This window comes from Sinocyclocheilus rhinocerous, unplaced genomic scaffold (genome assembly GCF_001515625.1).
Source record: "Sinocyclocheilus rhinocerous isolate Xijiao unplaced genomic scaffold, SAMN03320098_v1.1 scaffold2106, whole genome shotgun sequence".
Classification (NCBI taxonomy): Eukaryota; Metazoa; Chordata; class Actinopteri; order Cypriniformes; family Cyprinidae; genus Sinocyclocheilus; species Sinocyclocheilus rhinocerous.
Genome location: NW_015657498.1, coordinates 138505 through 165646, shown reverse-complemented (window position 1 = coordinate 165646; position 27142 = coordinate 138505). Strand labels below are relative to the sequence as shown.

Here is a 27142-nt window from a genome sequence, read left to right as displayed (position 1 = left end):
AAGGTCTTAAGCTAAGAGTAAGGGCGGAGTTGACCTTGTTGCTATGGATGATGTCACCATGCTTACTAACTATGCACAAAGTGATTGGCTGATAGGGGAGGGGTCTCTGTTAGAGATTGATTTATTCATAGACATATTGTAGAGTGCAATATTATGTGGCCATATTCAAATAAATGTTAAAAATAAAAATGTTAATTGCCACATTCAAATAAAGATTTTAAAATGCAGGCTAAGTGTCAAGCTAAAGTATATGTTCAGCTAATTGTCAACCTCTTACATGTATGCTTCTCATAATTGGTGAATATGCATATAAACAGCCTTTTAATTAACAAAGTAGAATAATCATGGCTGATAGTAAGACATGCAAACATAAAAGAAAACCAAACTGGACACAAGCACAGCTGTTACTTCTTGCCCAGCTAGTTAATGAAAACAACAATATAATCAAAGGAAAATCTGGAGTTGGGATAACCTCCAAAACCAAAGATGATACCTTTATAAAAGCTCATTATCGTCAAATATTTCTAAAATGTTTATGTTCTGATGGAGATTGCCGGCAACAGCCATTTTAGGATAGTTTGTGGCTTGGTCTTAGTGACTTAGGAGTCCTCTTCACTACTCCTAACGTTTCACAGATTTAGGAGCTAGTTTTAGTGCTAAAACACTTTGTGAAATACTTTTAGAGCAAAAAATTAGGAGTCGTCAATTTAGGACTGAAACGCCCATTATTTTTAAGATTTTCTCCTAAATTAGCGAGTTATGAGCTACTTAGCCTTAAGATGTTTTGTGAATACGGGCCCTGATCTCTCCAGGGAACTTGAGGAGATCAGCGAGGGGCTTGAAGAAGCAGGTGGTGCCACTGCTGCCCAGATGTCGCCAAATCAAAGGCACGAGAATTGCTTTTCCTGAATATTGCGTTTTTAATACAACAGTCATATTTATAGCAATTTTCCTTTCAGGGTAACTTGTAGAAGATGTGCCGTACTCTTGAAGATCAACTGAGTGAAATTAAAACCAAAAACGATGAAACAATCCGTCAACTAAATGAGATAAGTGCACAAAAAGCAAGACTGGCTACAGAGAATGGTATGTTTTAGTACAAAGCCACACTTCAAACTCCAAATTAAAGGTTTTGCCTACATTTTCAAGGATTCATGGAATTGTTTTCTTTTAAAAGGTGAATTCAGTCGTCAGCTAGAGGAAAAAGAGGCTCTTGTTTCTCAGTTGACTAGAGGCAAGCAAGCTTTCACCCAGCAGATTGAGGAGCTTAAGAGACACATTGAGGAAGAAACCAAGATAATTGTTTAGTGTTTTGGAACAAGTGTCTCGTAGCGGGTATTAGCAACATTAGCAAATAATGCTTTTTGTTGCTTTTCAGTCAGCACGACATGACTGTAATCTGCTCAGAGAGCAGTACGAGGAGGAACAGGAGGCCAAAGCTGAGCTCCAGCGTGGCATGTCGAAGGCCAACAGTGAGGAAGCTCAGTAGAGAACCAAATATGAGACTGATGCCATTCAGCGTACTGAAGAGCTTGAGGAAGCAAAGTAAATGAAATCACCTGTTTAAATGTCCTCACAACAGGAAATAAAGTAGAAGCAATGACTAACATTTCATCGTTGCTCTTAGGAAAAAGCTTGCTCAGCGCTTACAGCATGCTGAGGAATCCATTGAGGCTGTGAACTCAAAGTGTGCCTCTCTGGAAAAAACCAAGCAACGACTGCAGGGTGAAGTTGAAGATCTCATGATTGATGTGGAGAGAGCTATTGTTCTTGCTGCCAATCTTGACAAGAAGCAACAGAACTTTGACAAGGTACAGGATGTATTAATTGCTGCTGATTGTTTATACAACAACATAAACTTTGCTAATCTTTGTCTTTGCTCACAAATTCATTTGACTTTTTTCAAGGTTCTGGCAGAGTGGAAGGCAAAAGTATTAGGAAAGCCAAGCAGAACTGGAAGGAGCTCAGAAAGAGACCCGTTCCCTTAGTACAGAGCTTTTTAAGATGAAGAACTCCTTTGAAGAAGCCCTGGACCATTTGGATACCCTCAAGAGGGAGAACAAAAACCTTCAACGTAAGATTTTTTTCACAATTACAAAGTGCAGATGAGAGAGAGACAGTTTCTATGCTTGCATGTGAATACTCTCATTTTTATATTATTCATAGAGGAAATCTCTGACTTGACTGAACAAATTGGTGAGACTGGGAAGACCATTCATGAGTTGGAGAAAGCCAAGAAGACAGTCGAAACAGAGAAAATAGAAATCCAGACCGCTCTTGAGGAAGCTGAGGTAAGCTGAAGTTTTTCTGAATAACTATAATATAATACTTTACAAAACTGCTTTTTTGTAATGTTAACTGATTATTGCTCTTCTACTGGTCAACAGGGAACCCTGGAACATGAGGAATCTAAGATTATACGTATCCAGCTTGAGCTAAGCCAAGTAAAATGGGAGATTGATCGTAGAAAGATGAGGAAATAGAACAGATGAAAAGGAATAGCCAAAGAGTGATTGATTCCATGCACAGCACTCTAGACTCTGAGATCAGGAGCAAAAATGAAGCCCTAAAAGTCAAGAAGAAGATGGAAGGAGACCTAAATGAGATGGAGATTCAGCATGAACCATGCAAATCGCTAGGTGGCTGAAGCTCAGAAACATCTCAGGAACGTCCAAGGACAGCTCAAGGTAAAATCGTGGAGCTCTTGTAAAAGTTCCAGTTGTCCTCAGCTGGGAGCTGAACCTCATCTTCTTAAGTACTTATTCCATTGAAACAAGTTATTCGTCTTTTAATAGGATGCCCAACTGCACCTTGATGCTCTGAGGGGTCAAGAGGACTTGAAAGAACAGGTTGCTATGGTTGAACGCAGGAACAACCTAATGCAGGCCGAGATTGAGGAGCTGAGATCTGCTCTAGAGCAGACTGAGAGAGGCCGCAAAGTGGCTGAGCAGGAACTGGTGGATGCCAGTGAGCGTGTAGGACTTCTACACTCCCAGGTTTGTTTTCAAGTGTTTCCAATTTAATTCATCTGGGCTCTTAGACAGAATGTCAGGGGTCTGGGTATGGTGTTCTCCCTCTCACCACCAGAGGTCGCCACTTCCCATCCTCCCGGACTCCGTTACCTTGACTCCACACACCTGTGCACACACTCACACACACACACAGCTGTTGCCCATCCTGAGGGCTATTTATACGCCTTCCCCACGCCTCTCTGGGCGGATTATTAAGTGGTGTTACGGGACTGACCGGCGGTGCCCGCTCGCAGTTTCCCCGAGGCGGCGGTGTCCGCTCTCAGTTCCCCCGGGGCGGCAGTGTCCGCTCGTAGTTTCCCCGGGGCGGCGGTGTCCGCTCACAAGGCTCCGGAAGCGGCGGTGCCCGCTCGCAGTTCTCCCGAGGCGGTGGAAGGCGGTGGCACACACTCACACACACACAGCTGTTGCCCATCCTGAGGGCTATTTATACGCCTTCCCCACGCCTCTCTGGGAGGATTATTAAGTGGTGTTACGGGACTGATGCAAGCTCTACGTGGCTGTATTGTGTCAGAGTCCGTTTTCTGTTTCAAGCCTGTGTGTCAGAGTCTTAGCTCTGTTTGTTTTCTGTTTTGGTTTTTACTTTGTTTTCCCCTGCAGTTAATAAAAGCCTGCATTTGGACCCAGACCCCTGTTTACACGGTGTGTTTTCTGTACCGCGCCGTGACACAGAATAGTCAATGGTAAACCATGTTACTTTCCAATATACAGAACACCAGTCTCATCAACACAAAAAAAAGCTTGAGGCCAATTTAGTTCAAATCCAAGGTGAAGAGGATGATGCTGTTCAGGAGGCACGAAATGCAGAGAAGGCTAAAAAGCTATTACTGATGTAAGTGCCTATTTGTATGAAAATACACATTGATATGTTCTATATGACCACATGTACATAAAAGTACACACATTTTTATCCAGTCAAATCCTATTAATTACATCTAGTGAACACTGAAAAAGAGCTGTAGTCATGCCATGTGTGATTGCAGGCCGCCATGATGGCAGAAGAGCTGAAGAAAGAACAAGATACAAGTGCTCATCTTGACAGGATGAAGAAGAACCTGGAGGTTACAGTCAAAGACCTGCAGCACCGTCTGAATGAGTTTGGCCATGAAGGGTGGAAAGAAGCAGCTCCAGAAACTGGAAACTAGGGTACACTTTTGTGCAATATGTAAGAAGGTTATGAAATCCAAAGGGTACACTAGAATTTTTGTAATCTATTTTTTTTCTCGATCTATTTCCCAGGTTCGTGAACTGGAAAGTGAGGTTGAGGCTGAGCAAAGAAAAAATGGCGAAGCTGTTAAAGGAGTTCGGAAGTATGAGAAAAGAGTGAAGGAACTCACTTACCAGGTAGGTGATTTTACTTAACTTCTGAAAAGGAATGATTCATCAACAGAGCAACTTTAGTTACAATGCTGAGTCTTTTTAACAGACTGAAAAGGATAAGAAGAATATAACCAGATTGCAGGATCTGGTGGACAAACGGCAGTTGAAAGTGAAGTGAAGTCTTGACATTTTACATTATCACAATCCTTCTAGGTCACTTAGATCAGGCAGCCTTGGATTGCTCTCTGTGTGTAGATCGAGGTTAAAACATCGTGGAGACCGAGCTTTTGCGACAGTAGGCCCCAAACTCTGGAACAGCCTACCGGTTTCGATCCGAATGGTGTCATCACTTTCCTCTTTCAAATCAAAACTTAAAACACATTTGCTTAGTGTGGATTTCTAATTTATTATTATTATTTTATTTATTTTTTTTAGATATTATCATTTGTATCTTTATTTGACTTCTATTATCTGTACAGCACTTTGGTCAACCCTGGGTTGTTTTTAAATGTGCTTTATAAATAAATAATGAATGAATGAATGAAAGAAAGTCTAAGAGACAAGCTGAGGAAGCTGTAAGTACAGTATTATAATGGTCATATTTCATCATAATCAAGACATCATTATTTTGTTTGACAATTTAATAAACTACTGATTCCTGGGTAATCTCATCACAGGAGGAACAGGCCAGCACTCACCTGGCAAGGTACAGGAAGGTGCAGCATGAGATGGAGGAAGCCCAGGAGAGAGCTGACATCACTGAGTCCCAGGTCAACAAGCTCAGGGCAAAGAGCCGTGATGTCGGAAAGGTATTTTTAAAAAGTTATTTATTCCAAACTTGTTGACTACTGAGTATACACAAACTAAACTCAAAAGTCCAGAATATTTGACTGTTATTTATGTGTTTTTTTTCCCGTTTTTTTCCCGCAGGGAAAAGAGGTTGCAGAGTGAATATCACATTTCAATAAGATACAGCAACAAACAATCATGTAATATGAGTTTGTGCTGAGTCATGTGAATAAAGTTGACCACCAAACAACAATGGCTGCAGTTTTTCTTTTATTTAAATGGGTCATATGATGCGATTTCAATTTTTCCTTTCTCTTTGAAGCTCTTGGTGCATAAAGAAGATCTGTATAGTTGCAAAGACTAAAGTGCTTTCACCGTGGACGAAGCGGAGTCCAGCCCGGGGTCGTCACATGTGATTGCCGCAAGCCCGCCGGCCTCTCCTTCGTCGAATCCGGAGGGCTCACTCTAGCCCTCCGGCCTCCGCTCACTCAAGGCCGCCGTGTGTGATGCTGTGGTTCGTTGCGAAAGTGAAACTACTTTGTTTGGCCAGTATAAGTCATTATAATCCGTAATTATGTCCCCACTGGATGCAACAAATGCCTTGTTTATAATGGGTTTTAATGTTTTTGTCTCGTCGCTCAGGCCGGACAGGGCATCACAGTATGGTAGGGGCGTAACATTTTCGTCACACGCTTAGGGTATTCGGCCAATCACAACGCACTGGATAGCTGGCCAATCAGTGCACACCTCGCTTTTCAGACCGATGAGCTTTGTAAAAATTTACGCGTTTCAGAAAGGCAGGGCATAGAGGAGAAACAATAATGTACAGTATGTGGAAAATAATGTGTTTTTTTAACCTTAAACCGCATAAACACATTTCATTACACCAAATACACAAAATTATGTTCTTTTTAGCAACATCATATGACCCCTTTAACGTTTTGACTTGTTCTCTTAATTTCGCTGCATGGTGACAAAACTCTAATAAATCTTTAATAAAGATTAAAGCTTCTCACATGGTTTAAAGTATCCATGTTAATAAGAAACTATGGTTACATGGTAAATTGTGTAAAAGCGATGTGGCCTTTCCTTACACAGAACTGAAGTCCACGAGACCATAGTAGGGGTGTCCTATTTGTCCTTTCACATCCTCTTTGGGGATATGATGTAACCTCAATGCATTTTGCAAAGCCTAAACTGGTGCACACTGGATTACAACCAAATAAATGACTATTAATCAGCCTACATGGTATTCTGTCACTCAAAGTTTACACTTCTGTGAAGTAATGCATAGGATAGCAGTCCCCTGTGAAATCCAAAGGGTGTCCAAGTCGTATCAGCTAACCAACCTCTTGTCCTTTTAAGACTAGACTACTGCAATTCGCTGTGGGCCAATCTTCTAGATAGAAGATGATTCACAATATAGTGGTGCATCTACTTCTCCCAATCCGTGTGAAACTGTCAGGCTCTGATGTCAGGACTGCCACTGGAATAACCCCCTGCTACTTCAACATGCTCCTACAGGTCTGTTGCCTTGTCCTCAGACCCTTTCTCTGCTTCTCTGTGGTGGAACCTCAACCTTATCTGCTAAAGACTGGTTGAAGACATTTCATCCATGTGCACTTGCAAAAACATTACAAACGTTACCAAAATATTACAAACTATTGTTATGAATAGTATGCAAATAGGGCAGCTTGTCATGTTTTGTGCTGGTGGTGGCTCAGAAATTATACAGCATTACATGAAATATATATATTTATATATACACCTCCATTTACAAATCTATAGAAGGTTAATTCCATTTTTAAGATATTTTATATTAGGGGCTAACTCAGGACTAACTCTCTAGAGAAGTTTGTTTACTTACAATTATGTTTTTGCAGCTCACTAAATATGAATTGCAGGTTCACTATATTGCTGCTTTCTTAACATTACATTTAAGAATTATCCCTCAGGATGAAAACAGCTCCAGGATCTTATCTTTCTATCCCTCAGGTACTCATTCTGCAATGGTTTGAACCAATATTTTAGAAAACCGCACCCTGTGAGTTAACATAAAAGTTAAAAGCAAAGCAAGTATGTGCAATATCATGCAACTGGATCAAAAATATAATATAAATGAAAATATAATGAAAATTTATACTTATCTGTGGAGGAACCCAACTGCATCCACCAAGAGATATAGAGGCTTTGTAAGCAGCAGATCTTTGCAAGGTTAAAAGTGTAAATGTGGCATCATACTCACACATTGAACAATAAAGCAAAGCCAATACAAACTCATTTGTCTTTTACCACAAGAAGCAAAGACGCTGTATTATATTTCAAAGTCCTAAAATAAGAAGCCGAAACGACTTGAAACTATGATACGACTGTCTCATCCAAGAACCATTATACCAACCCATAATCTTTAATGCCGCACACTTGCAGGCTCTTGACAGACACTAAAACATTTGGATTTTGTTTTGTAATGTAATGCAGGAAGTTCAAGACACAATAAATCCCCTGAGCCTGCTGCCATTTGGTAGGCCAAGACTGCACTGGTGGCTATATTTGCATTTTGTCCAAATAAGAATGTAGTGTTATGGGTGGGTGATCAAGTTTCACATTTTTATTCAATGGAGCCCATTATATCTCAAGAGTAACTCCCCCACAATTTTTAAAGCTTTCTGCTCTTTGCCAGTATGAGATCACCTTCCCAGTGGAAAGACTGACCTTAAGGCTCACAAAGCCTACTTTACATCAAATCTCATGTTACACTTAGCCAAACAGAGGAGGACCATCAGACTAAAGAGGTCCTGATCCACTATTTTAAATCTTAAAAGTGAATAAAAGGCCATGCACACATTCTTCCAGCACTCCCTGTGTGGAAAGGCCCAGCTATTAGCACACAATGACTCAAGTTGGCCTGTTGACATCAAGGATTTTGTCACCACCTTGGACTTTGTTTCATCCCCAGGAGAGGCCTGGTGAGCCTCAGCTGTTCTTAGCAAGGAAAGGCATGATCCTTTGGCATCCCTGCTTGTTTCTTGAAGGGACAGAAGTATACCAATCTGATTTCTTTGTAACATGTCAAATTTGTAAGGCTCCTGCAACTTTATACTAGTGACATTTGAAGTCTTCTCAACAATGAGGTGGATGACTTTATTATTGCCAGACATTCATAAGAAGGATTTATAACTGAGGGTTAGTTGCACTGATTGTTATTCATTTGCTCTCCTTATTTGTACCAACTGAATTCTTTCAGTTAAAAACAAAAACAATTTATTATCCTTGTAGAGTCATGACTCAGGACTCTTGGAATAGTTTTATAGTTTTTTCACTTGATCCATTTTTTTGCATACTGTAACAATGCAAATTCTGACCAATAGAGACAAGTAATTTATAACAGCTCAGATTCACATTTAAACACTTAAAATGGGCTTTAAAAAACTCTCCACATTTCTGTACTAGACAATACAAATTTAAAGAGATAAAACCATCTTGGAACTCCATCTCATTTCAAGAGATAAAAATAATACAGTGATGCTGCTGAAAGGGACAAATGGAAGTGGGCAAACAGGACTCATGACCAAAAATGAGATGCTGAAATGTGCTGACAGGACACTTGCGCCTCGGTATAAAACAGGGCTTTCCGGACTCCTCCCAGGGCTCACAAATACACAGCTAAGGTGAGTGTTTGAACGCTAAGCCACAAAGCAGATGGTTTCTCTACGCACAATTCTGCTTTTTCCTTTTTACTCTTCACAAATAGGGATATTTAAGGCTTTTTATTACAAATTACAACATTGCACTCCTCAGTGACAACATTGCTATCCTGTGCTAATTTTTTGAAAAATGTTTTTGCCTTAACTACTTATTTTATCATTTGGGCAAGTTTCAACTGACAACAAATGCCTTGTTTTTGTTTACAGCACACAGAGGTGGTGAATTACAACATAAACATCAAGTCCTAAGAGTTGGTGCAATACAAAGGTAAACATTGGAGCATCTTTTAAATGAACTGTAAATGTTAACAATGTGACATATTGATATTTTTGAAGTTACTTGTAACAATTCATGCATAACAAGGTTCTTTAACAAGGTTTTGTCATTCTCAACCACCATCCCCCAAATATAAAGTTTTATTAGTACATATATGATTCAATACTGTAGAATCTTTGGCTTTGGGTGACAAGTTAATCAACCAAGTACATGAAGTACTGGGTTATTTTACACTTTAGTCTAATGTTAAAGGGTAATATCACACATACATAAACGTAAAGGTTCCTTTGAATATAACTTGCATTACAAACAGTATTGGTTGTTTTTCTTTAAGAGTGCCACCATGAGTAAGGAAGCGGATATGGAGTGTTTTGGCCCTGCGACCATCTACCTCCGCAAGCCAGAGAAGGAACGACTGGAAGCTCAAAATAAGCCATTTGATGCCAAAACTGCCTATTTTGTGACTGAACCCAAGGAGATATACCTCAAAGGGGTCCTCAAGAGTCGAGAAGGTGGCAAAGCAACAGTGCAAACTCTGTGTGGCAAAGTAGGTATAAGAGATACTTAGATAAAATTTGCCAAATAAATTTTACAGCCATCTGCATTGCTTCTTTGATAACTGTAAAATGACACTCCCTCCAGACACTCACAGTGAAGGAGGATGAAATTTTCCCAATGAATCCCCCCAAGTTTGATAAGATAGAGGACATGGCCATGATGACCCACCTCAATGAACCCACTGTGCTGTACAACCTCAAAGAGCGATATGCAGCATGGATGATCTACGTAAGTAATAAAATAAACTGAACTTTATACTTTAAATGCATTATGCTGTTTTATTTAAGCTAAAATCCTCTTTTGCAGACCTACTCCGGGTTGTTCTGTGTCACTGTGAACCCCTATAAGTGGCTCCCAGTGTACGATACTGTAGTTGTGGCAGGCTACAGGGGCAAAAAAAGAATTGAAGCCCCACCTCACATCTTCTCCATCTCTGACAACGCCTATCAGTTCATGCTCACTGGTATGAAAAAATAATGTTTATGGCTGAAGTTCAGTGGTTAAAAGATTGTTAAAAGATCCAGTTTTAAAAAATGCTAACTGTGCTAGTATTTGAATGTAATAAATTACTTCCTCTTTTGTAGATCGTGAAAATCAGTCTATCCTCATTACGTAAGTATTTTAATCACAAATGCAAAAGCATTACTGTGTGATAAGCAGAAACTGTGAAGTCTGATGCATAGTATAATATATTGGACCATATTTTCAGTGGAGAATCTGGTGCAGGAAAGACTGTGAACACCAAACGTGTCATCCAGTACTTTGCAACAATCGCTGTATCTGGACAGAAGAAGACAGAGGCCAGCCCTGGAAAAATGCAGGTATCTATGCAATTTGTTTGCCAAAATGATAATGAGGATGGATTTATTAGATTGTATGGTCACAACATCAATACAAAACAAGCAGTAGAACACTTATCTGACTGGCATATCTAACACATTATGTGCCCATCAGGGGTCACTGGAGGATCAAATCATTGCAGCCAACCCCTTGCTGGAAGCCTATGGAAATGCCAAGACTGTGAGGAATGACAACTCTTCCCGCTTTGTAAGTATGGTCTTCTGTGTGTTTTGATTCTGTAATGGAATTTTTTATACATATTTTCCTGATAAAATTTGTTTTCTTACCTTTAAATTCTCCAGGGTAAATTCATCCGAATTCATTTTGGCTCTACTGGAAAACTGGCCTCAGCTGACATTGAAACTTGTGAGTCCTTAATTCTTTGATTTCAACTGACTGATATTACGAACATTCCTTTTTTCTCTCTGATAATCATGTTACTGATCCATAGATCTGCTGGAAAAGTCCAGGGTAACTTTCCAGTTGTCTGCTGAGAGGAGCTACCACATCTTCTACCAGCTCTGCACTGGCCATAAGCCAGAACTGCTGGGTAAGAAATTATACATTATTGCATTAAGATCATATTTTGCACTATTCAATTTGAATTTAATACAATTAAATATTAAATATTCTTCTAAAGAATGCAAGAACAGAGACTATGAACATTCAATCTTTGAAGTCTTTCAAAGTCTTTCTTTCTTGTCATATTCCTTTTGTAGAGGCTCTTCTGATCACCACTAACCCATACGACTATCCCATGATCAGTCACGGTGAGATCACAGTCAAGAGCATCAATGATGTGGAAGAGTTCATTGCAACTGATGTAAGCATAAATCAGCTTGTCAAGTAATTTACATAAAAAGCCTGTTTCGTAATTGCGATGCATAATCAGCAACAAAGACTTTAACATTATTATGTCGTAATAAAATGACAAGAGACACATGATTGTCTCTGACTTGCAGACAGCCATTGATATCCTGGGCTTTACTGCTGATGAGAAAATAGGCATCTACAAGCTGACAGGAGCTGTGATGCATCATGGGAACATGAAGTTCAAGCAGAAGCAGAGGGAAGAGCAGGCAGAGCCTGATGGAACTGAGGGTGTGACTTCAGTCTAAATTCAGCTGTAGAAACATTCATATATGGTTACAATATGGATGGAAGCATATATTATTTTTAATAATATATTAATAATTTACTTGAAATATTTTTTCCAGTGGCTGATAAAATCGCTTACCTCATGGGACTGAACTCTGCCGACATGCTGAAAGCTGTGTGTTATCCCAGAGTGAAGGTCGGGAATGAATTTGTGACCAAAGGTCAAACTGTTCCTCAGGTGTGTGCATTTAGATATGTATAATTAAGGATAGCATCACTGAATTTTAATGAATAGGCTGTTTTTTAAACAATGAAATGGTATAAAATGGCATTATTTTTTTCTAAATTAGGTGAATAATTCAACCTTGGCTCTGTGCAAGTCAGTCTATGAGAAAATGTTCTTGTGGATGGTTGTCCGAATCAATGAGATGCTGGACACCAAACAGTCAAGACAGTTCTTCATCGGAGTGCTTGACATTGCTGGGTTTGAAATCTTTGATGTAAGTTAACAAGATAAAAAATATGAATCTGATGCTTTAGATTCTTGGTTCTGATACTGAAATATTTTATGTTCACTACAGTACAATAGCCTGGAGCAGCTGTGCATTAATTTCACAAACGAGAAACTGCAACAGTTTTTCAACCACCACATGTTTGTGCTGGAACAAGAGGAATACAAGAAAGAAGGTATTGAGTGGGAGTTCATTGACTTCGGTATGGACTTGGCTGCCTGCATTGAGCTTATTGAGAAGGTAACAAATTTCAAATTTAGGACATAGTGTTTTTCTTTTTTTTTTAGCATAGCTGCTTTGCTTTGATTCCTTTTCTTATCTCAATGAAATATGCTCTTTCTTGCAGCCAATGGGTATTTTCTCCATCCTCGAGGAGGAGTGTATGTTCCCTAAGGCAACAGACATAACCTTCAAGAACAAGCTGTATGACCAGCATCTTGGTAAAAGTGCATGCTTCCAGAAGCCCAAACCTGTCAAAGGCAAGGCTGAGGCTCACTTCTCCTTGGTGCACTACGCTGGAACTGTGGATTACAACATCACAGGCTGGCTGGATAAGAACAAGGACCCTCTCAACGACTCTGTGGTTCAGTTGTACCAGAAATCTGCAATGAAACTGTTGGCTCACCTGTATGTTGCTCATGCTTCTTCTGAAGGTCTGCTAAACAAATTCACACATTTATGATTGAAACATTAGGATGCAAATATGAAAACTGAGTTTTGTCAACAACAACAACAACAAAAAAACTGATTTCTGTACATGGCATTGTTGACCAGAGAGTTCTTTACTATACTGCTTAATCAACAGCTGAATCTGGTGGCAAAAGGGGTGGGAAAAAGAAGGGCGGCTCCTTCCAGACTGTGTCTGCTCTGTTCCGAGTAATGATGTGGTTTCATTTTACTCCTTAATATTTTATAATATTTTTATTAAGGGGTACTAGGTGATAGCTTATCTGTTTATTCTTCAACCTTCAGGAGAACTTGGGCAAACTGATGACCAACCTGAGAAGCACTCATCCTCATTTTGTGCGTTGCTTGATTCCAAATGAATCAAAGACTCCAGGTCAATATTTTTTCCATTCATGTTAGAATACAGAAAAGCATGCAATATATTTAAAGTAGTGATTCTGTGTTAAAATGAACATGAGCGACTTTTATCAAAACAATAATCAAGTTTATTTAACTCTTTTTATTTTAGGTCTAATGGAGAACCATCTGGTCATCCACCAGTTGCGCTGTAACGGTGTACTGGAAGGAATTAGAATTTGCAGAAAAGGGTTCCCAAGCAGAATCCTCTATGGTGACTTTAAGCAGAGGTAATTAATGTACATTATGTATAAATATGTTTTTAAAAAATTGTTCTCAGCCTTGTTGTAATGTTGATGAATATAGATTTTTCTAAATGAGGGGCATGTACCCACAGCTAGTAATTTGCATGAAACAAGTGTGCTTTCTCTCGCACACATATATGCTTCTCTTGCATGGCCAACAAGATCTTATAAATGCAGAATAAATGGAAATGCACATACACAGATTTTACACACAAAAACGTGTACACAAGATTAGTGAGTAAGACCAGTGTCATCTCTTAGTAGTGCTTCATGTATGTACCATCCAGGTGCAAATTTCAACTTAGTATGATTCTGAAACCAAATTATTGAATTAATTCAAGGTAAATAATGTCATATTTTGAATGACCTTTCTTTAGATACAAAGTATTGAATGCTAGTGTCATTCCTGAGGGTCAGTTCATTGACAATAAGAAGGCTTCAGAGAAGCTCCTTACCTCCATTGATGTGGATCATACCCAGTACAAGTTTGGACACACCAAGGTTAGGATGTTTACAAGACTCTGCAATCACTGTTGATAATACAGCTGTCACTAACAATGTGAAAACCAAACCAAACCAAATTTCAGGTGTTCTTCAAAGCTGGGCTTCTGGGTACCCTTGAGGAGATGCGAGATGAAAAACTTGTTATCCTTGTGACCATGACTCAAGCACTTTGCAGAGGCTATGTTATGAGGAAAGAGTTTGTCAAAATGATGGAGAGAAGGTTTGTTTTTGCTTAAAATATACTTTAGGGGGTAACACTTCATATTCACACACAGGATCTGACCATTTCTTCTGATTCTATGATCCAGAGAGTCCATCTACTCCATCCAGTACAACATCCGCTCATTCATGAATGTGAAACACTGGCCATGGATGAAGCTGTATTTTAAGATCAAGCCTCTGCTGAAGAGTGCAGAGACTGAGAAGGAAATGGCAGCCATGAAAGAGAATTTTGAAAAAATGAAGGTGGATCTAACAAAGGCACTTGCCAAGAAGAAGGAGCTGGAGGAGAAGATGGTTTCCCTCCTGCAGGAGAAAAATGACCTGCAGTTACAAGTGGCATCTGTGAGTTTTTCCTGCTGAAAAGATCACAAATAATCAATTTATCTTAATAACGTAACAAATACACAACTTAAAAAATAAATCAAACAACAAATGATGCTCTAATAAACAGGAAACAGAAAACCTTTCTGATGCTGAGGAGAGATGTGAAGGACTAATCAAAAGCAAGATCCAGTTTGAGGCGAAACTTAAAGAGACAAATGAAAGATTAGAGGATGAGGAGGAAATCAATGCTGAACTGACAGCCAAGAAGAGAAAACTAGAGGATGAGTGCTCTGAGCTGAAGAAAGACATTGATGATTTAGAGCTTACCTTAGCCAAAGTGGAGAAGGAGAAACATGCCACTGAGAACAAGGTTAATATCTTGAGAAACAGGTGTTGGTAAACTTGTTCTTTTAATCAGGTTGCAGTCACTCAAATTATCCACTGTATCTCTTAGGTTAAAAACCTTACTGAAGAATTGACATCTCAAGATGAGGTTATTGCTAAGCTGACTAAGGAGAAGAAAGCCCTCCAAGAGGCACATCAACAGACTCTTGATGATCTCCAGGCAGAGGAGGACAAAGTCAACACTCTGACAAAAGCCAAAGCAAAGCTTGAGCAGCAAGTTGATGACGTGAGTTTGAAATGTAAAAAATTAGTGGAAACTAGTACTTATCTGTCTAGTTATTGTTACAACAAGAAGCAGAAATCAATCATTAAAGTAATATTTTAGAGGAAAATAATGGTTACTAATGTTTCACATTTGTGAAACAGCTGGAAGGCTCTCTGGAGCAGGAGAAGAAACTCCGTATGGACCTCGAGAGAGTCAAAAGAAAGCTTGAGGGTGATTTAAAACTTGCCCAGGAATCCATAATGGACCTGGAGAATGACAAGCAACAAATAGAAGAAAGGCTGAAAAAGTGAGGAACTAATAAAACATTGTCATCCTATCCTACTTACCATCATAATTCAGACCCCTTGTTCACTTTCAGAATAATTATAACATTTCTGGGGTTTTTTTTCTTTTCTTTTAACAGGAAGGACTTTGAGTCAAGTCAACTTCTGAGCAGGATTGAAGACGAGCAGTCTCTTGGTATTCAGCTCCAGAAGAAGATTAAAGAACTTCAGGTCACTCAAAGTGCTACTGTGATTTTATGCTTTTTTTTCTTGTAATTAACTGTAACTCATTAAAGTTTTGCTACCACAGGCTCGTATTGAGGAGCTGGAGGAAGAAATTGAGGCAGAACGTGCTGCTCGTGCTAAGGTCGAGAAGCAGAGATCTGATCTCTCCAGGGAACTTGAGGAGATCAGCGAGAGGCTTGAAGAAGCAGGTGGTGCCACTTCTGCCCAGATTGAGATGAACAAAAAACGTGAGGCTGAGTTTCAGAAATTACGCCGTGATCTGGAGGAGTCCACTTTGCAGCATGAAGCAACGTCTGCAACTCTTCGTAAGAAGCAGGCTGACACTGTGGCAGAGTTGGGAGAGCAGATCGACAACCTCCAGCGTGTGAAACAGAAGCTGGAAAAAGAGAAAAGTGAGCTTAAAATGGAGATTGATGACTTGTCAAGCAGTATGGAGGCTGTTGCCAAATCAAAGGCAAGTATTAACATATTTATGAAGTATTGGACATGAAACAGCACTGTATTGTGTAAAAAAAATCCATCAAAAAAAATTTGTGTTTTGCAGACAAATTATGAAAAGATGTGCCGTACACTGGAAGATCAGTTGAGCGAGTTTAAGACAAAGAATGACGAACATGTACGCCAAATCAATGATCTAGGTGCTCAAAAGGCAAGATTTCAGACTGAAAATGGTAAGTAGTATTTTTACAGAAGAGATAATAAAATGACATTCTCTATGGACACTCCTATACAACACTACAGTTATTGACCATCATTAAATCTATGCAAGGTGAAATGGGACGTCAACTAGAAGAAAAAGAGGCTTTAGTTTCTCAGCTGACTCGAAGCAAACAGGCTTTCACTCAGCAGATTGAAGAGCTGAAGAGGCAAATTGAGGAAGAAGTCAAGGTAAGGAATTAGCATTATCTTAATTAATGACCTTATGAATTGAACCTACTGAATAACACTTGAACATTTTTATTGTTTAAAAAGGCCAAAAATGCCCTGGCTCATGCTGTCCAGTCAGCACGACATGACTGTGATCTCCTCAGAGAGCAGTACGAGGAGGAACAAGAGGCCAAATCTGAGCTCCAGCGTGGCATGTCGAAGGCCAACAGTGAAGTAGCTCAGTGGAGAACCAAATATGAGACTGATGCCATTCAGCGTACTGAAGAGCTTGAGGAAGCAAAGTAAATGAAATCACCTGTTTAAATGTTCTCACAACAAGAAATTAAGCAGTAGCAATGACTAACATTTCATTGTTGCTCTTAGGAAAAAGCTTGCTCAACGTTTGCAGGATGCTGAGGAGTCCATTGAGGCTGTGAATGCCAAATGTGCCTCTTTGGAAAAGACCAAGCAGCGACTGCAAAATGAAGTTGAGGATTTCATGATTGATGTGGAGAGAGCTAATGCTTTGGCTGCCAACCTTGACAAGAAACAAAGGAACTTTGATAAGGTAAAGCAACCGAGTCTTTTGCACATTATTTCAGTTACATTCAATATAGTTGTGATGCACCTCACCATAGGTATAATGTTAAATGTCATAAAGGTCTTGGCAGAATGGAAGCAGAAGTATGAGGAGAGCCAGGCAGAGCTGGAAGGAGCCCAGAAGGAGGCTCGTTCTCTTAGCACAGAACTTTTCAAAATGAAAAATTCTTATGAGGAGGCTTTGGACCACCTGGAGACCCTGAAGAGGGAAAACAAGAACCTTCAGCGTACGTACAATCATTCACTGCAGAATTATCAGTGATCTTTTCTTTTACTTTTTTAGATCTTCTCCAGAATAGTATGTTTTAACCCACTGTTAATCATGTGTCCTTTCATGTATACAGAGGAGATCTCAGATTTGACTGAGCAACTTGGTGAAACTGGAAAGACTATTCATGAGCTGGAAAAAGGAAAGAAAACTGCTGAAATGGAGAAATCTGAAATCCAGGCCGCACTTGAAGAAGCTGAGGTAAAGTGGCGCTTATTTTTTTTTATTGACATTATTTCCACTGTTCTAGCAAACAATTCCCTACAAACTATCCTAAATTTCAGGCGACCCTAGAGCATGAAGAATCCAAGATTCTTCGTGTTCAGCTTGAGCTGAACCAAGTGAAAGGGGAGATTGATCGGAAATTGGCTGAGAAGGACGAGGAGATTGAACAGATCAAGCGAAACAGCCAGAGAGTCATTGATTCCATGCAGACCACCCTGGATGCTGAAGTCAGAAGCAGAAATGATGCTCTGAGAATCAAGAAGAAGATGGAAGGAGACCTCAATGAGATGGAGATTCAGTTGAGTCATGCAAATCGCCAGGCTGCTGAAGCTCAGAAACAGCTCAGGAACGTCCAGGGACAACTCAAGGTTTGTTCTGTTACAGCAGTGTAGCACTATATCTTGATCTGACTAATGAGATCAGAAGATCTAATTATCTCTTGATTGCTTCAGGATGCTCAACTCCATCTTGATGAGGCTTTACGAACACAAGAGGACTTGAAAGAACAGGTTGCTATGGTTGAACGCAGGAATAACCTGATGCAGGCAGAGATTGAGGAGCTGAGATCTGCTCTGGAGCAGACAGAAAGAGCTCGCAAAGTGGCTGAGCAGGAACTTCTAGATGCCAGTGAGCGAGTGACTCTCTTACACTCCCAAGTAAGAAGAATGATTTGTTATAAGTATTTTCTTAAGGAATAACTCATAATCAAAATTATTTTTAACATTCTTTCAATTTCTTCAGAATACTAGTCTTATTAACACCAAGAAGAAACTGGAAGCAGATCTTGTTCAGATTCAAGGTGAGATGGAAGATGTAGTCCAGGAAGCACGCAATGCTGAAGATAAGGCAAAGAAAGCAATAACTGATGTAAGTAAAAAATTGTTCATTGATAAATTGTTGTGTATATTTTGACGTTCTTTAACCTGCTGTCGACTACTAATTTGCACATCCTTATTTAACAAAGTTAAACTGAATTCTGAGTAAAAAATTATTCCAGGCCGCCATGATGGCAGAGGAGCTGAAGAAGGAGCAGGATACAAGTTCTCATCTTGAGAGGATGAAGAAGAATCTGGAAGTTACAGTCAAAGACCTGCAACACCGTCTGGATGAGGCTGAGAGTCTGGCCTTGAAGGGTGGAAAGAAGCAGCTCCAGAAACTGGAGGCCAGGGTATGTGGCTATACACATGGTACATGAAATTTTTAGAGACTTAACATTGGCTAATTTTGCAGATGAATGATGACGACAATATAATTAATGATTTAAAAAGTGGGTGGAGGGACTGAATTATTCAGCACACTGAAGAAGGCCTTGAGCCTAAACATTGATGTTTTGTCCTGCTGGTGATAAATGTAAAATAAGATGTTAAAAGAAGACTATTTTTGTGAGTGCGGATCATGGTTTCATATACGAAGTAATCGAATAAATTGACACACCAAAATAAAGTATTAAGCGACGAAAGAGTGTGGTGCAAACGGTTTTGTGGAATGTACACATGGTACATTCACTAACTTTATCACGAGCATAAAGTCAGGAATAATTTTAATTATCTTCTGTATTTCAGGTTCGTGAGCTGGAGGGCGAAGTTGAAGCAGAACAGAGACGCAGTGCTGAAGCTGTGAAAGGAGTCCGCAAATATGAAAGAAGAGTGAAGGAACTGACTTATCAGGTACTCCCTGAAACAAAAATATGTATATGTAGGTATGATAAATGGTCCAATTAAGGCATTATGTTTTTCTGACACAGACTGAGGAAGATAAGAAGAATATTATCAGACTGCAAGACCTTGTGGACAAACTTCAACTGAAAGTCAAGGCCTACAAGAGACAGAGTGAAGATGCTGTGAGTAATTTTAAAGTTTGAAGAGTGGTACACTACAAAATATTCTGGATATGATAAACCTAAACAAGTGTTATTTAATTGACAGGAGGAACAGGCCAACACTCACCTGACCAGGTTCAGAAAGGTGCAGCATGAGCTGGAGGAAGCTCAGGAGAGAGCTGACATCGCTGAGTCCCAGGTCAACAAGCTGAGAGCTAAAAGCCGTGAACTCGGGAGGGTAAATATCACACTTTTATTTATTACATTACTTGTGCACAAGCATTTTGTTATTCATAAACAAAATTTTGTGCATAAGCATTTTAAACAAAATCTACAATATGAAACATTATTAAATTTTGATAATGCTTCAGTTTTTTTTATTATTTTTAATTTGTTTACAGGGTAAAGAGGCTGAGGAATGAACCTTCTGTGAAAGAGAGTGGGCAGAGAAACAAGAACTCATATAATATGAAATCCTTGTAAAATGTCCACAAAAACCAGTAACTAATAAAAAAACTCATCTGAGGTGTATTTGTGTTTTGTTTAATTAAATATTTGGTTACATTTGTATAGCTTTAATGGTATTTCAAACATTTTTTAAAACATTGGTTACATCTGTATCTATGTGTGTACTGTGCTCATCTGACAAAAAAAAATGGCTAGTTCTACATGATCCAACAAAATGTGTTTTTGCCCAATAGATACGTGGGAATACAGATACCTTGGTCATAGCACATCCCAACTTTATGCTAAATGGAAAATTTTACTGAAAGATATGTATAATTCTTCTATAGAAAAACCTACTGAGCAAAACAGAGGTTTAAAAACTGCACAGCTATGACAGAACTAGACATTACTTGCCTTAACTCCACATTAGCATCAAGCAAATGACTCACATAATCCACAAGCCACATCGACAGAATCTCTCTGGAGGACTTTAAAAGGCTGCACTATTAGAAAAGAAACACAATTTCTGGGGAACCCTAAGCAAGCAAAGTTATGTTTTATTTAACCTTTATTATATTCAATCTCTCCTCTAGATACAATATATACGACCACCAGGGGTTGCTATGCGCTACTACTCGCTCTAAACTGCAGTAGCCTACAACCGCCTCTTGTCAGTTTTATATGAGAATTTCTACATTCCCACGATTCGGTTCTTTCGAGCAGTTCATTTCAAAGAACAGGTTAAAAAATACTGATTCACCGATTCTTTTACGCGATGGACATCACGCAGTCCCGTGACGTAAACGCTGAACATACTGCTATTAAATAACTAATTTACATTACTCGGTTTTTGTGCATTCTAAAAATACTTGTTAAACCAAGTTTTTATGCGTGTTAAGATTTCTGAAATGAAAACTGGGGACATGTCCTTGTTCAGTGGTCAAAATATTATTGAAATCTCACTTGTGGTTATCTACGACTTAAAAAAAAACGGGGACAATATGTTTTTTAATTGTTGTAGGTTCCATATACTATATTATAATTAATAATTATAATGAATGATGTTTGAGGATCAGGCTGAACCTAGTTTAATACAATTGACTAAAAATTACACTATGAAAGATGCTAAATAGTAACTATTGCCAAAAAACAGATCAAAACAATATATTATAACATAATTTTGAATTATAACAATAAATATGACAATAAATTATATAAATGAAATAAAATTGCATTTAACAAAATATTTCTAATATTTTCTGTACTTAACTGTATTTAACATTTTCACGAACTGTGAGTATACAGTAATTACAATTTTTTTAAATGTTATTTTAGGCTATATTTATGCTTTTTGGAAATGAATCTTTACTATCCCTAATTAGGCTTATTATTTTGCATTTTAGGTGCATTTTTACCACAAAGTGCTTTCTGCAAATGTAAATGTGCAAGTGTAATTTTTTTTTAAATTTATCATAAATTTTATGATTCATTCATATCGGAGTTGTGACAGAATGTTTTTAAGGGAATGTTTGATATTGTGTGCAAAACAATCCCGCACCCTTTCATACCTGTACACACAAACCGTATTACTTTAATGTAACGTGTACCTTATATGTGACTACATTGAAACCGATAACTATATCTCTATAGGTTGTTTGCAATCACGTGATTCTGATGACGCGCAAAATGCAGCTGGAGGGCAGGAAGTGATTTTTCTCTCCATAGAAATCACTAGCAGAAACTCAAAATGCCAGTGTTTTGCATTGTTTATGGATGCTCAAATCGGACAAACCGAGAAACCACAAGGAGCTTTTATCGTGTACAAAAATGTGTTGCTCATAAGGGGGGAAAATTCAAGAATTTGACTGAAAAACGCTGGAAAAAGTGGCTTGTAAACCTGCGTCTGCGGTCGGGAGGAGCGAAGCCGGATAATGCTCGTGTGTGCAAATGGTTAATATAAGATAATAATACATAAAAATATTAATAAAGAAATATATAAATAGATACAGGGTGACACTGTCAGAATTCACTGAATGCTAAACGCCACACATAGACACGATGTAAATAAGATATTGTTTGAAGCATAATATATTAAAATATTAATAAAGAAATATATAAATAGATACAGGGTGACACTGTCAGAATTCACTGAAGGCTAAATGTCACACATAGACACGATGTAAATAAGATATTGTTTGCAGCTCTGAGAGCTTCATATCACGGAATCGTGAGATTGCGATAAATTGAAGTGAGTGACAGCTTTTTAGTGATTAACGTTAGATGAAAGCGCTATTTGCTCGCTTTCTAGGCAGGCTATAATCGATTCAGAATTTAAATAAAAGTTGTTTTACAGGACCAACATAAGGATCACGTTCAACATGTTGTAATTATCAATACCTTTCTCTTGTAATAGCGTGGTGGTTGAAGAGAGATCCCCTCATACGATTGTAAGAGCGTTGGGTGTACAGCAATTCAATGAAAGCGCTATATATATATATATATAAATGCATCATGCCTAAAACAGTAGCCTACATTACCGACTTTCCTGTATCTCATCCGTTCTTTTTCAGTCACTCCTGAAACTTTGCTGCATGTACAGGGTATGTGGCTGTTGGTCCTGTTAGCAGCACGTAAAACAAAACTTTTATTCAAATTCTGAATTGATTATAGCCTAGAAAGCGAGCAAATAGCGCTTCCATATAATCACTAAAAAGCTGTCACTCACTTCAATTGACCACAATCTCACGATGTTCCTTTATAATCAGTGAAGCTCTCTGAACTGCAAATATCTTATTTACGTGTCTAGGTGTGGCGTTTAGCACTGAGTGAATTCTGACTTGTCACAATGCGTGCGTGAGAGGTGGCAGCCCAATCTATTTATATCTTTATAAATATCTTAATATATTATTATATCCTATAATAACCATTTACACGCACGAGCATTATCACACGAGCTTCGCTCCTCCCGACCGCAGACACAGGTTTACAAGCCACTTTTTCCTGCGTTTTTCAATCAATTTCTTGACTTTTCCCCACTTATGAACAACACATTTTCGTACACGATAAAAGCTGCTTGTGGTTTCTCGGTTTGGCCAATTTAAGCATCCATAAACAACGCAAAACACTGGCATTTTGAGTTTCTGCTAGTGATTCCTATGGAGAGAAAAATCACTTCCTGCCCTCCAGCTGCATTTCGCGCGTCATCAGTGACGTCATGTGCAAACAACCTAGCGCTCGTTCTTTCGTCCCGATTCAGGTTTGAACGTGATGTAAAACGGGGACAACTCCAGTTGGGGACAGGACACCAAAAACCGGAACTGTCCCCGGAAAACGGGGGCGTCAGATTACCTTCGAATGAAACTGTCACACAATCAATTTGTAAACATATTTCCAGTATTTTGTAACATTCTGCTATTCGACTAATTTTATTTTCACCTATTAGTCAAAATACTGTTCACTCCAAATGTTCTTACTAATTTACTCATTTACAAATCGTCCATCGTTCAGTCCGATTCATCAACGGATCGTTTAGATCAGTTTGTGGTCCGTGTTCCTGTTCAACCGACTCCTTCAAAAGATTCGATTCTAAAGAACGGCTCATTCAAGAATCGGACGTCGCTACCGTGGGACATGAATAGTGCGTTGGAGATGCAGCAGGAATGGCGTCCCTCGAAAGTCCAGTCAGCTGCACGTTCACTTCAAGATGCACAACTATGGAAGCTGACAGATAAATTCTAAGCTGACTCTACAAGACACTCACAACAGGGATTTTGAAGAGAATGAATTTCAAAATGATGCTTCGCCGCTCGCAGGATACTAGAAGCTGCGCAGTTGCTATAATCACGCGTCTCGATGTAAACAAGAGAGTGAATGTTGACAACTGAAGTGCTGAGTAAGCTAGAGAGTGTCATGCTACCGTAAGCCGGAGGTACGCTTATACTGACGAAAATAAATCTTACGAAAATGTCTTCATACGCAGTTTAAATGCGCTGGTGTTATCGAGGAACGTTATATTTTGCTATCAGTTCGTGTGTTTAATAAGCTTGTTACAAAAGTAGCCTTTTATCAGGTTAGCCAGTCAGCTACTCTTCTGGGTGACGTCTGTTTTAATGCAGGATTTTCTATCTGTCAAATACCTGCCAAATAACATCTATGGCTTGTATCATAATATTGAGAACAGGTTTAAATAGTGTATTTTAAACAGATCAATAAAAGTCTTGTCTGCCAAAAAGATGGAACCCCAGGACAATATTGAGGAGGATGACACCGCATCATCATCATCACCGCCACCGCGATCTCTGCCCCGTCAGCGCGTGTCTCTGCAGAAAAGCAGCGTGTGTTCTCGCTCATACTTCATGGTGGTGATGGTTTTTTTCCACGTTTATATAATCAATGTCATTGCGCTTCTGCTCTATGTTCATTATAATAACGTCTCTAACGCGATAACGGCAAACCGGGATTTTACAAGCAGAGACAGCAGTCATAAAGTTACTGGACCGTCAGATCCCCAGACCCTTGCAGACTCGGGCTTCCCTCGAAACATGTATCTCCCTCGCATTGAAGGAATACGGGTAAAGAGTATAAGATGATTTGGGGCTCTGTGAGTATTGTCATATTCTTTGGTCTATCAAAAACTACAGTCTTTTTTCATTTTTAGGTGGGCCATGTCCAAAAAGTGTCACTGGTGCCAGGGAAAGTCCATGAAATGAAGACACTCAGTCTAAAGCCCCTTCTGTTTGGTAAGGACAAGTTGCTGTAAAGGAATAGTTCACCCAAAAAAATAAAAAAGTTGTTCATTTATGTCGTTCATAAACATATGATTTTCTTTTCATGAAACACACAAAAGGTGATATTTAGAAGATTGTCTTTTTCATACAGCAATAATAAGGGGCTGCTGAAAGGACAAGAAAGTGCCAAAAAGTTGTCCACACTTGCACAATTGGTGAGCGGTTATCCTAATATGGCTAGCGTCCACTTACCTACTTTTCAGCCAAATCAGTTACAACTATTGGATGAACATTATATCACCTAATTGATTGGAATGCTAAAGGCCTGTTCACACCAAGAACAATAACTTCAATAAAGATAACTATAGCTCTTTAAAGTCAGTTGGATTCTGATTGGCTGTCATTGTTTATATCGCTTTTTAGCTGGAAAAATTTTCTGAGAGTGATTCCAATGATGTTGCTCCTCTGTGTTGGTTAATACTGTTGTGTGGACTTCGCTATTTAGAATTTAATAGAATATAATTTAATAGACTTTTAAAGTCCATTATTGTCCATAGTTACTCTTAACTCTAATGATAACTGTTTTAATAATCATTTAAATTCTAAGAGAACAGTCCACACAACAGTTATAACGAAAACAACATCAATCTTTGGAATCTTTTTCAGAATGATTTTACCAGCTGATGAATTATAAAAACATTGACAGATAATGAAAAGTGCTTGAGAATTTAAAGCAGCAGACGACATAACCGCAGTGCATGCTTATAATAAACTAAATGTATATCGTCCATTGGTGTGGATTTTAGTAATAAAAATATTTCATCAACAATTCCCAATATGCACAAACATGAATGAAAAACATGAATGAGAGGTATCTTTGAGGTAATTTCTATTTTTGGGTAATCTGTTGAAATGAAAAGTCTTTTTTGTTGAGGCATGCATTGTTTCCTGTCTAAGTGGTTTTGCGTGTTTGTGTTTGTTGATTCATTCATTTGCGTGAAATGTTGTGGCCATGTTTGTGTTTGCATTGCTGCAGAGATCCCTGAGTTTCTGTCAGAGGAGGAGTGTGGCGTAGTTGTGCGTCTGGCTCAGCTGAAGGGTTTGATGGAGAGTCAGGTCATGGTCCCTGAAGGTCAAGAGGAACTTAATCAGCAGCTCAACCTCAGTCCAGAAGAAATCTTCAATTTTCTGGACCTCAACCAAGATGGCCAGCTGCAACCACATGAGGTCTGTTGGCAGTTGTCAATGTTTGTTGAGCCTTGGTTTTGCAGTTTGGCAATGCTGAGAAAATGTAATGTGTCAGTATATCTCATGTTTATCTCTGTTTGTGTTTGTTTATTTACTTTGTGTAATCTGTAAATTTACTGCCATATTTTCTGGTGTAGATATTGACACACTCTCGAGTGAGAGATGGAATCTGGTTAACTTCTGAGAACCTTAAGGAAATCTATGATGGCTTAAAGGTTGATCAGGATGGAAATGGTAAAGACCGAAGCTGAAGATCTTATTTGAACATTACAGCTTAACTGCAAATGTCCGATAAATGGACCCTCAAAGGATACAAATATCATAGATCACCAAATACTTGCTAAATGTGTGTACCCATATGTATGTTTTGAGTATATGTCTCTTTTGACACAGGTCTCTTGAGTTTAGAGGAGTTCAGGCGTCTGAAAAGTGATGCCTTTCAGCGTTTTCTGCTACAGCGTGGGGTGGAGAGGAGCCAGCTGGTGAGGAACAGCAGACACACCTGGCTCTACCAGGGACAGGGAGCACATCAGGTTCTTCAAGACCTCCGCAAGAGGTGTCCACCACTCACCTTATCTGCTCTCCTATTGTCCACCCATCACATGTGCTGATATACAGCTTTCTAAATCTGCCTGCACTTTTTTAAAGGGGTCATATGATGTTGCTAAAAAGAACATTATTTTGTGTATTTGGTGTAATGAAATGTTTATGCGGTTTAAGGTTCAAAAAACATTATTTTCCACATACTGTACATTATTGTTTCTCCTCTATGCCCCGCCTTTCTGAAAGGCGTCGATTTTTACAAAGCTCATCGGTCTGAAAAGCGAGGTGTGCTCTGATTGGCCAGCTATCCAGTGTGTTGTGATTAATACCTCAAGCGTGTGTAACGGAAATGTTACACCCCTAAACATACTGTGATGCCGTGTCCCGGCCGGAGCGACGAGTAGGGATGGGTGATACCTCTTATTTTATTTTCGATATCGATACCGATACGATACCTCTAAACTAAACTGATCTTTTAAATTATTTAAAGAATATAATCAGTAATTATATTCACTTAATATTAGATTTTAAAGCCATGTTTTTTAACATTTCATAGGCCTTTTTTGTTTACATTGTCAGAAATAAAATATACTATAATTGTATTTTAGCCCTTTACTGTGGCAGTAACCTCAAAGGTGCAACTATACCCCTAAAAGGGAGCATATTAGTACCATACAAGTATGCATGCTTTAAGGGTAGATAAGTTACAAAGGTGCACCTTTGAGGGTACCTCATGAAAAATAAACATGGTGT

General features: G+C 38.9%; 2 protein-coding genes and 1 pseudogene across 2 annotated transcripts in view; all 3 read left to right on the top strand.

Moving 5' to 3' along the window:
• Nucleotides 1-779: 779 nt before the first annotated feature.
• Nucleotides 780-5374, top strand: LOC107721161 (myosin heavy chain, fast skeletal muscle-like; annotated as a pseudogene).
• A 3408-nt stretch (nt 5375-8782) lies between these two features.
• LOC107721187 (myosin heavy chain, fast skeletal muscle-like) lies at nt 8783-19949 on the top strand. Its single transcript, XM_016529067.1, has 41 exons — nt 8783-8806; nt 9050-9110; nt 9454-9666; nt 9762-9905; nt 9984-10140; nt 10262-10289; nt 10387-10498; nt 10632-10724; nt 10820-10883; nt 10969-11067; nt 11237-11340; nt 11480-11618; nt 11735-11853; nt 11966-12115; nt 12197-12367; nt 12474-12780; nt 12933-13003; nt 13100-13187; nt 13323-13440; nt 13833-13956; nt 14043-14179; nt 14268-14523; nt 14633-14875; nt 14960-15136; nt 15277-15422; nt 15540-15630; nt 15710-16099; nt 16190-16316; nt 16415-16533; nt 16618-16814; nt 16897-17080; nt 17174-17339; nt 17457-17581; nt 17665-17973; nt 18058-18261; nt 18347-18472; nt 18603-18773; nt 19168-19272; nt 19350-19445; nt 19531-19662; nt 19826-19949. The coding sequence occupies exons 3-41, from the start codon at nt 9463-9465 to the stop codon at nt 19844-19846; spliced, it is 5814 nt and encodes a 1937-aa protein (XP_016384553.1). The 5' UTR covers nt 8783-8806; nt 9050-9110; nt 9454-9462; the 3' UTR covers nt 19847-19949.
• A 3538-nt stretch (nt 19950-23487) lies between these two features.
• LOC107721183 (transmembrane prolyl 4-hydroxylase-like) overlaps nt 23488-27142 on the top strand; it is a 10989-nt gene continuing 7334 nt past the window's right edge. The window contains exons 1-6 of the mRNA XM_016529066.1: nt 23488-23799; nt 24104-24442; nt 24529-24610; nt 25635-25825; nt 25984-26080; nt 26240-26402. Coding sequence (XP_016384552.1) covers nt 24104-24442; nt 24529-24610; nt 25635-25825; nt 25984-26080; nt 26240-26402 — 872 coding nt within the window. The 5' untranslated portion in view covers nt 23488-23799. The remainder of the gene's footprint in view (nt 23800-24103; nt 24443-24528; nt 24611-25634; nt 25826-25983; nt 26081-26239; nt 26403-27142) is intronic.

Bases quoted from the DNA above. Each gene is read 5' to 3' on its own strand.
- LOC107721187 (XM_016529067.1), top strand. From the start codon at position 9,463: ATGAGTAAGGAAGCGGATATGGAGTGTTTTGGCCCTGCGACCATCTAC. The intron at 16,534-16,617 runs GTAAGGAATTAG...TTGTTTAAAAAG, and splicing joins AAATTGAGGAAGAAGTCAAG to GCCAAAAATGCCCTGGCTCA. The intron at 18,473-18,602 runs GTAAGTAAAAAA...AAATTATTCCAG, and splicing joins CAAAGAAAGCAATAACTGAT to GCCGCCATGATGGCAGAGGA.